Genomic DNA, 10,334 nt, shown 5'->3' on the forward strand with positions numbered 1-10,334 from the left:
ATGCTTTTCGTATGTGGAAGCCCCTGGGCCAACAGGAAATTAAAAGTGTTGGCAAATAATGTGCGTTTTTATAAGCCAGAAAGCAGAAAAATGACAAAGGAAAGACTTACTGAGGCCAGGGCGTTGTATCAGCTGAAAGCGTTCCCATTTGACCCAAATTCCTGGTGGCCAATGTAATTAGCTGTTTATGGAGTCAGCCAGTTTTGAGACACTTAGGCTGCAGCCTCAGAGAATGCACATAAGAATGGGTCTGATGGTCTCCTTCCAGAGAAGGGTGAAAATTTAATAGTATCAGAGTTTTGCCTGAAGTATCGATTTTTGTTGTTATTTCCGCTCTCTCACTGTGGGAGAGTGCGCCAGCCCATTCAGGACCATTTGTCGGCTTTTGCCTGTTCCGGTGTTGATAATGCCAATGCGTAATCCATCTCCAGCCCCAGTCCCAGTCCCAGCCCCAGCCCCACTATACCACCCACAACCACTCGACCTATCCGCATAGGCAGTGTGTTGTCGTATGAGGCTCTCTGTGTGTGCACTTGAACTTTGACATTTGAATACGCGGCCAGTTTGCTAAGCTACAATACATACAAAACAGACGCCAGTGCGTGCGGCCTGCTTTGGCCTGAAAACTTTGTCAATTTCGACGTGAGAGGAAACATTCAAACTGTCCAATGCACAGGAGAGACCGACCACGAAACACCCATTTCTCCCATACCACCCCACCGGCATCTGAAAGTAATATGAATATGTAATATATCGAGGGCAGGTCAACCGCTTTGGATAAAACACAATTTTAATAATTTTGACATCAAATACACATCGAGAAGTTGCATAAATACACCCACAAATATATATAAACACATATGTATATTGCACTTTGAAGAATATTATGTTTCAACTGAAGCATTGACTTAATGGCTACTTCGTACATATATAGTATTCTAAGTTTCTGTTGTTACTTTTGTTGTTGCCGGGTGGTTTCTGGTTGACTATCTGCTAAAACTGTAAGTCCATTTATTAACAAGAAAACTTTTCAAAAATTTACCATAAATATACCACTATATACTCGTATATGAGCACACATACATACATATGCATATGCATATATCTCATATTCGACTGGAGGATGTGTATGCATGGTATGCGTGCGTTTGAGTATAGCTCATATATCATGATCCAACCAGAACTGCTTTGGTTTTCAACTTTGCTGTTCTGCGGTTTCGGTTAACAATTAGAAGTGCTGTGCTGTGTGCTGCGGGGCAGACGGGGCTTTTGGGGAAAGTTTCAGCGTTCCATTCTGCACTTGAGTTCATTTTCCTGGATTATAAGCCGTGCTAGATGCGTTTTTTGAGTGTCATGTGAATTGGGTTTTATCTTGTTATACATACAATGCAATGTTGTTGATGTGTGGCGGAGATCCTCTAGAGTAATTTATGTTTGCCGTGTAAATTCGTTAAAATTTGATATTGACTTGTATACACACATGATACATACACTTAGACTTATAGCTATTCTGATGGAAATAATTGAGCATTATGCTTAAACTAGAGCGAAACACATTCAACTAACACAGAAATACGAATTCCTTGGACCCAGCCTTGTTTACCACTTACCCCGATATCATTATCATTCCCAACCTGGTTACTTAGGGCGCTAATATTTAAACTTTACTTCACTTGGGTTTCTTTAAGACACAGGGAAGACTAGAAGTATCTATCATATGCATATGCATATGCATTTACATAATTTACATTTACTGAGTATCTATCATCTACAATAATGCCATATGTATATCCGCTAAGAAGCATTGACTTAAGACTACAATTTCGTTTTGCATCGGATTGCTGATTCTTGTCTTTGGGACACATGGGTGTGTGTGTGTGTGTGTGTGTGTGTGTGGGTTGTTTACAACTAGTTTAGATTGTCGCTGCTAAAACATATTCCATCTACATGCTATATAGATGGGCCAATTCCATAGCATGTCGATACTGACCTCTCCTCCTGCGAGCACGAGTACGGCTCTGCCAGACTTTTGTTTATGAGGTTTCACCTTAACTATAGATACTGGTCCTCGTTGGCCTTCAGTTGAAATCAAATTTTCGCACTGCGAGCCCGCGCCGCATTGCCGCGGCCAAAGAGAATCCGCTTGAAGGCTCTTCGAAATTCCGGATTGAACACGGTATAAATGACCTTTGAAAAGATACGAATAACATATAGAGAAAGAGATGCAGTAGTACCGAGGGCTATAGTTACGTCCTTTGGGAAGAAAGGAAGAAAAGTTGTTCCGTTCGGTGCTCTCGCATGGATTTACATACCGGATTCAGGGTGGAGTTGAAGTAGCCCAGCCAGAGGAATAGCGAGGCAATGGCCGGATGGATGTCGCATTCCTTGCACAGGCTCATTGTCAGGGCCATCACGAAGAAGGGTAGCCAGCAGATGACAAAGGCGCCTGTGATGATGGCCAGTGTCTGGGCGGCCTTGCGCTCTCGCTTTGCCTCCAGCAGCTGCCGGCGCTTGGCCAGCTTCTGGTGTGGATTGGCAATGCTGGATAGCACAGTCCCCATTCCAATGCCCACGGCCTTGCCGGGGCTGCTGCCTCCGCCCACTGCTTCTGCGCCCTCCTCCGACCGAATGCCAGCCGTGGATGTGGTAAGGTGGCTGGCGCCCATTGCAATGGACTGGGCCAGCGGCGTTATGGCATTCAGATGGGAGGCTATCTGATGATGCTGCGCGGCATTGGCCACCTGCTGCGACAGCGTGATGATTTCATTAGCGTTGCTGGTGCGGTACTGCGAGGGAAAGGGCAAAGGCAAAGGCAAAGGCCCCATTAGGTGGAACAAAGAGGTGTGCAAACAATTAGCGCCTTCGGTGGGCTACTCATCCGCCACGTGAGTTTAATCGCACTTACATCGTCCGCGTCACTGGAGACTGTCGTCAGCTCGGTGCCCGCGTGGCTCTTGTTGTCGTAGTTGCTGGTGCTGAACTCCGTCTCCTCCCGCGTGATCGCCAGGCTGGCAAAATCCACGGCTATGGCGGCCATGGATCGAGCAACGGCTCCCTCCGAGCCGGCACAGATGCCGGCCGTGTTCGTGTTGCGGCCAAAGCAGATCCGCATTCGCTTACGCGTCCGCTGTTGCACCTGCGGCTCGGTTACGCCAGCGGATATCTCGTCGCCAGCCTCTTGCCGCTTCCGCTCTGCCACGCGCCGCTTGCCCCGCTCCTTCTTCAACTCACGCACTGTCGAGTCGCACTGGGAAAAGGAAATGAGGCGAAGAGGTGGGAGAAGCTGGTACTCGACTTATTTATGGCTTGTTTGTTTATGGACTCGATGAAAAGTGCTTTGGCAAATTATTGGCAGAACATTGAGCAGCATTTGGCTCGTGTCTTGTCAACGAAATATAATCAAATCAACTTTCTCTGGAACTGTAATTATTTCAGTTAGCACTCCCCATATGCCACGCATTTTCCACTCCCCTGGACACGGGCACGGGCACGGGAACGGACACGGACACAGGCACGGCCACATTGGACTGATCATAAATCTCGGTTGGCATTTGTTTGGCTTTTGGCTCTTGGGGCTCGCATCGAGTGCTCACTTGGGCATTCTAATGAGCAGCCGAGGACTCCACTTCTGTCATGCCCACGCCCACGCCCACGCCCATGCCCATTCACATTCGCATTATTGTTTCTGCTAATGACATACTCATTATGGCAGGCAAGCAAATACACTTCTGAAGCAGCATCAACATCCACGCGGCCAGCCTCCCTCCAATAAAGGGGGACTGAATAGAATAGCATCATATGTAGGACGGGCGTATGCGTAATTTTTCGACTATTTCTTGCCACGAGGCTGGCCAAGTGGACACTTGACATTTATCACTGGGATTAGAAGTAGGGAATAGGTGGATGTGGAGGGGAAATTTCGATTGCACTTACATCTGTTTCCGTCAACGTCACATTGAAGGACTTTTGTGTGCGTCGTTGTATGCGCTTCCTGGCAATTATGTAGATTTTCCAATACAGAAATAGAATCACCAGCAGAGGCACATAGAAGGTGCAACAGGTTGCAAATATCTATGGGTTATAAGAGAAAAAGCAACAACGATAGAGAGCGAAAGAGAGAACGAGAGAGAGAGATAGAGGAAGTCATTGACCATGGCTGGATATTACTGCCATCAATATCTCTTACCTGATAGGCCACATCCTGCGACACCATGCAGTGCTGTTCCTCGATGCGCTTCAGATAATCCGGATCTTTCCAGCCAAACTGCGGAGCCAGGGACACAATCAGGGCGGCAAACCAGACGCAGAATATCATCATGAAGACGCGCCGCGGGGTCCGCAGATTGTTGTAGTCAATGTTGGTCACCGTCCAATATCTTCGAGGGAAAAAAGCGAAATTGCTTCCGTCACTCCGGGAAAGGCGACTCTGACACTCACCTGTCCGCCGCAATGGCCACCAGATGCAATATGGATGCTGTGCAGCAAAGGACGTCACAAGCCGTCCAAATGTCACAAAGTTCCGGTCCCAATATCCAGCCATTGCTTATCTAAAGAAAAGGAAAAGTACAAGTAGTCGATAGCACATTGTTTGCCAGTGATGATGCAATTGAAACAATTAGCCATGGAGCACTTCAGCAGAGAGCCAACTCTTTGGCGCCTAATTTAATTGGCAATCACTTTCCGCACAGACTTCCATTAGGGTAGTCAGGTTAGTGAGACAACCACAATGGAACCGATAATGGACACTTACCTCGTAGACGGCGCCGAGCGGCATGACAAGACAGGCCACAAATAAATCAGCGACTGCCAGAGATGCAACCAAGTAATTGGCGACATTCTGCAGGTTTCTCTCCAGTATGATGGCGGCAATAACGAACACATTGCCTGTGGACACAAAAGGAAGACCATTTCAGAATGCAGCTCTCGGAATGAACGCTGATATAAGTTGATCCAGCAAACGATGCATAAATGGGTAGGGGATTAGGAGTAGGATTAGCTCAAGCACAAGCCCCAGTCAGAGTCATTAACTTTTGGGTGCCGATTCGGGGAACAGTAAATCGAGCTCGACAGAATCAATCAGTGGCAGAAGCGTCATCTCAAAGGAGTTTCCAGCTATTTGCCTAATTGCTGGCAATGGTGCATGTGGAAGCAGGAATGCTTCCCCTCGCGCTCTTAGCCTCGGGACTTGTCTCCTAACAGGTCTCCTACTCTTTACTGCTCCTTCTCCTTCTCTGTGGGATGCAAATGAGAGCTGGCTGGCAGCTTGCTCAGAGTCAACGTCGCCATCATCATTGTCGTTGCTGGCTTTGATTAAGCGCATGCAACTTGGCAAAATGTAATTGCCGCTGTGGCACCCTCTCTGCTACACCTCCCCAAAGGCACAAAAGTGACACCACGTCAGTTTCCCCACTACTTTCCCTCCTCTTATGGCTCGGCTGAGACAGCTCGGTCTTGGCTGCAGGTTGTCAAAACGTTTTGTCGTCGCTTGGCCCATGCCAGCAACTGCATTTGCATATGCCTTGCCAAGGATATGTTGCGTTTACGTCGCATCTACCAAATGTAGACAAACTGTTATCTCTGTGTGCGTGTGTGTGTGTGTGTGTGTTTTAGGTGCTCCTCCCATCTGTGTGCGAGTGTACGGAGTATCCGTGTGTTTGTCGTAATTTCCATTTGACGCCTTGGCGCGTTTTTAATAGCTTTTCACGTGCCACAGACATTTCGGAGAACATTGTTTGTGCCAGGCAGCAGCCACCTCAGTTGAGGTCTTAAACGTCTCAGCACAAGGAACTCCTCATATATCATCTGCCACCACCACCAAGCAGCCAGCCAGCCAGCCAGCCCGCCAGCCCGCCAGCCACTCCCCTAGTGGAGGCAGCAAATCATCTTTGTAAGCCCCCAAAAAATCAATAAATATCCACCAAGAGGGCGCAATAAAAATCTTCTGCATCATAAATTTCACTTCATTTACAGTTCACTTCGGCGGCGATATGGAAACTTTGGCCTTTCCTTTTCTTATCCCAGCGGCATAAATTTGAGAATAATTTAATGCCTTCCCCCTTGGCACTGTCTGCCCTGCTCGCCATCGTTTGTGTTTGTGTTGGGGGAAGCAAAATTTAAATTTGGATTTGATTTTGATTAAGTACTTGCCTATAATGGTGACGAGTATCATCAGGCCCAGCACGACGGCCATGGCTATCATCTTGACCAGCAGCCAGAACTCGGCCGCCTCACGCTCGCTGACCACCCGCCGCTGCTCGTCCAGACCGAAGATGGGGCTTCCATTTCCGTTTCCGTTTCCGTTTGCACTGCCACTGCTACTGTCATCGCTGCGATTCCAAATGATTTGGCTCAAATTGGTGGTCGTGCCTTCGAACTGGGTTAGATTGCCATTCAGCTCGATGAAGAGGCTCTCGTTGAGCAAAATGGCAGGCAGTTCTATTTCAAAAATGCTCGTGGGGACATCGTCATCCATCGCAGCAGCAGCGGCAGCGGCGAACTCTGCTGACAATGTAGCTGGTGTCGTCATTGCTTTCAGCATTATGTGAATATATCTGTGTATATCTTTGTGTCGGCCTATGTGTGAGTGTGTATCTGTGTGACACTGTTTGGGGCGTGTCAGTGTGTCTAACGCGTTTGTTCCTGATGCTGCCGTCGCAGCTGTTGCTGTTGATTCTGTTGCTGTTTCAGTTGCCGTAGCCTCTGTTGGCGCTGATGTTGGCTCTGCTGATGTTGTGATTGTCGCTCGTGTTGCTGCCGCTGTTGCGGGTGATAAACCGTCTTAATCGTGCTTGCCAAGCACTTAACACGTAAACTGCAAAATACAGGGCGGTTCGAGAGTCAATAGGGGTAGTCAGCGATGAATGGCAGCAGCACATCAAAAGCGATGAAAAAACCTAACCAAAAGCAAAATCAAAATGGAGTTTTCATCCGCTTACAAGGCCGACGCTTTAGATACCCTTGAAGACACAATTTTCTCAATATATTAATCTAATTTTCATTGGGTTTAGCCTTACAAAATGTGTTTACTTATACGATAACCGTAGAATACTGCAATACTGAAATGCTTTCCAGCTAAGATTAAATAATTTAATCCTCAAAAGACTGCAATTTCTAGAGAGACAGCACTCACATGTACTTAGTATATGTGCAGCAAATTGAGTTCGCATCATGATTAATTATTTTCGTCTCGTTGCGCCCAGTTTACCTCGAGAGTCCCCCCATTAATTAATCATCGCCATCGGGCAAACTCTTTTACAAATTGTTTTTCGTACCTTTAAACCTTTAAACTCAGATCACTTTTCAATTGCTATTCGAGGAAACAATCAAAGCTAACAGTTCACTAGTAAAACCTGGTTTCTGTATCTTCTAAAGAAAACTAGATCCCCACCGCCTAACGGTTGCAAAATGGTATGCTTCTTTAGAGGGAAAAATGCAATAAAGAAGCGAAAAGCTTGAAAATTTCCATTCTCGTCTAGCAAACACTCACAGAGAATGGGGCTGGTCGGGCGTTGAGTCGTTGGCTCTTGGCCTTTGTGTGCCGTGCCCCCACACACAGACTGCAACACATTAGGTGACCTTTGTCTGTGTCAAGGTGTCCCACGGCGGCTGGAACCCAGGTGAAAACAGTTAACCAGTCTGAAACAGTCCCTCGGGCCAACACCTGCCTGGAGAGCCCGACTCACGGCGAAGGTTGCTTGATAGATAGCCGTCAGAGGGCGAGCCATGGGTGGGGCAACTTTATCTCCAGCGCCGACCCAATTTCCCTTCCGAAACGCTTGGGGCAGCCCTCGTTGCGGTTGTTTTAGCTGTTGCTGGTTTTGGCCCGGAGAACACTGGCAAATATGCTAATAAGAACGTCGAAAGCGGAAAGAGGAAGAGCGAAGCGATGCGATGCAATGCGCTCTAGCAGCTCATGTGTGAGAAATATTTTCATAGTCAAGGTAATCGTCATCCGTCCCGCCCCTTTCCCTGTTCGCCGCCTAGCTCAAGGCATAGTCATAGTCGTAGTCGTAGTCCTCGTCGCCTTGCTATTAATAAATGCACTAAAAATGTTCTGGGTTCCTTTCTCTGGCGTTTCGCTTTCCTTTTCGGTTTTTAAATTTTCTTCCAGTTGTACCTCGCCCCTCTTGGAGCATACATTCTCGTACATGTGTATACAATCTTGAATGCACGCTATCTAGTATAGCTGTAGGACTTCCACAGAATATTTGTGTTTGTGGATCCATTAACTAAGAGGTTTGAAATAATTAAAAAAAAACGGGGCTATAAACCAAATCGAATATATCTTAGGTGGTATCTTGCGTTCGTGACTCCAGAAGCTTTTTTAGTCTTCTTAATTATGAAAGAAAATTCGAGCTTTAATACATTTTTTTTGTTTTGTTTTGGTTCTATACGGGGTACGGTCGGTAGGGGTTGGGTGTGCCCCATAAGAAAGAGGCAAGGAATATGTGCTAACGTCGGCATCACAGTTCGCTTTGGGGGATAGCATAGTCGAAACGGAAGGACAGAAAAAATCGAGTCGAGCTGCGGTTGCTTCCTACACGAATCTGAATCAGAATCTGCCCCAAAGGCTCGACTCTTACCCCTTACACAATCTCACAGATGCACACACAAACACGCATACACATACTTGAATTAATTCATACTCTAATAAATATACAAAAAGCTCTGTTGAATGTCTGCTGCTGGCACTGGCCTGGCTCCTTTGTTGTTGCCATTCCCATTGCCAATGCTGCTGCTGCTGTTGCCGTTGTGTCAGCATAATCTTTTGGCAGACATTTCGTTTTGATCATCCTAGTCCATTCCGTTTTCACTTCTCCCACTTTCCAGCATATCTGGATGCTATTCGCCTTGGCCTAGAGTGCAGCGCGCTGCAGCGGTGTAAAGTGCTGAACTGAAAACTCGTACAATGCTCCAATTAGAAGAAGAGTTCAATGTTCTGCAACATAATTCTTTTACCAGTTGTCAGAGGATACATGTAAGTGGCCTGCAGTTAGCGGGAGAGCCGAAACCATGCCTGCATGGATGGATGGAGTTCATAGACCTATGGGGGCGAAACTTTAGGAAGATGATACCACCCGCCAATCGAACAGCAGTCTGCACTCAAGGCGCAACTTTCCGTAACAATGGAATCTGAAACCTAATGCAGGACTATAATTGCTCTCGATGTTGGGGTCGACATGCCTGTAGGACGGTCATTCATGGAACGAATCAAGCTGTGAGTCACATTTTCAATTCAATTTTCCACCAGACGAGTGCACAATAGGCAGCAGCAGCCAAACAGGCCAGCAAAATGAAACCGGCAACACGATTTACCGAGAACAGAGCCAGTAGTAAGACAGGAAGAGGATGTGGGCTGGGACCAGGACCAAAACGAGTCCCAAAAACTATAACAAGTATTTCTCCAGCAATTCAATGCAACTGCACAAACAAAAATGGGACTGTATGTGTTTAAACTGTCAAAATTATCAGTGTGTGCTAGAACTGTAAAAAGCATGTCTACCAGCAACGACTGACCTTGTGGATGGGGGAATGGAACAATTCTTATTCATTATACTCACACATAAGCATAATTATGTCCTTTCATTTTCATTTTGTGCGCTTCATTAGCGCCACTCAGCCGCAGGTAGATTCGTCAAAATGAATATTTATACCGAGTTGTGGCAACGCCAACGATGACGACAACGAACCGGACAACAGCTACGGTGACGGCGACTGCGACGGCGACGGACCCGGACCTGGACCTGGAGAGGATGATGATGATGATGGTGGTCTCTCACCCCCCACTTGACACGCAGCCACAGACACAGACACAGATACTGAGAGCACACACAATGACAGCCTCCTTCGTCTCGCAGTTTTGTTTGTATGGGATTCTATGGTTGATTTTATTTATCTTTTTTATTTCGGGGGGTTTTCTTGTTTGCGTCCTAATTATGCGGGGTTTTTCGCTCACTTTTGTTATTCAATTACGAGTATACCACAAAAAATAAGAACTCTCAGCTTTAAACAGCAGTTGAGTATTGGAATGTGCTTTTTCCTCAAAATCTTTGAATCGTTGAAGCTTTCGGCTATGGATCGGAAGGCTGTGACTTTCAGTCTATCCAGTCTTGATATTCCCGAATATTTCAGTGACAATTGGTCTGGTCTGGGTCTGTCTTTTTCTTTAAACTGGCGGCACGCGAGTCGCGGCGCCTCGCGTCTTGAACCTATACCCAAGCGTAACTATTGACAAACTGCTTCAATGTGGCCGTTTCGAGCAGAAGGAACAACCGAAAGCAGCTGATTTTCTTGTAGACTTTACCGACTGACGCAGGCGCCTTTGCCGGCTCCCT

The 10,334-nt window shown here is 46.8% G+C and overlaps 1 protein-coding gene across 1 annotated transcript; it reads right to left on the bottom strand.

Annotated features, from left to right (window-relative positions):
* Positions 1 to 1,651: 1,651 nt before the first annotated feature.
* 5-HT1B (5-hydroxytryptamine (serotonin) receptor 1B) lies at positions 1,652 to 9,734 on the bottom strand. Its single transcript, XM_001360651.4, has 9 exons — positions 9,561 to 9,734; positions 6,148 to 6,811; positions 4,751 to 4,884; positions 4,438 to 4,547; positions 4,187 to 4,376; positions 3,934 to 4,071; positions 2,906 to 3,247; positions 2,313 to 2,786; positions 1,652 to 2,187 (listed from the first exon to the last, which is right to left on the bottom strand). Exons 2-9 carry the CDS (start codon positions 6,536 to 6,538, stop codon positions 2,089 to 2,091), a joined length of 1,878 nt encoding a protein of 625 aa, XP_001360688.4. The 5' UTR covers positions 6,539 to 6,811; positions 9,561 to 9,734; the 3' UTR covers positions 1,652 to 2,088.
* Between the last annotated feature and the right edge of the window lie 600 nt (positions 9,735 to 10,334).

The sequence above is a fragment of the Drosophila pseudoobscura genome, chromosome 3 (assembly GCF_009870125.1).
Source record: "Drosophila pseudoobscura strain MV-25-SWS-2005 chromosome 3, UCI_Dpse_MV25, whole genome shotgun sequence".
NCBI classification, from domain to species: Eukaryota; Metazoa; Arthropoda; class Insecta; order Diptera; family Drosophilidae; genus Drosophila; species Drosophila pseudoobscura.

Excerpts from the sequence above, each read along its gene's own strand:
- 5-HT1B (XM_001360651.4), bottom strand. The coding sequence starts at position 6,538 with ATGCTGAAAGCAATGACGACACCAGCTACATTGTCAGCAGAGTTCGCC. Across the intron at positions 4,885-6,147 it reads GATACTCGTCACCATTATAG|GCAATGTGTTCGTTATTGCC; the intron begins GCAAGTACTTAA and ends TTGTGTCCACAG. Across the intron at positions 4,377-4,437 it reads GTGGCCATTGCGGCGGACAG|ATATTGGACGGTGACCAACA; the intron begins GTGAGTGTCAGA and ends TTTCCCTCGAAG.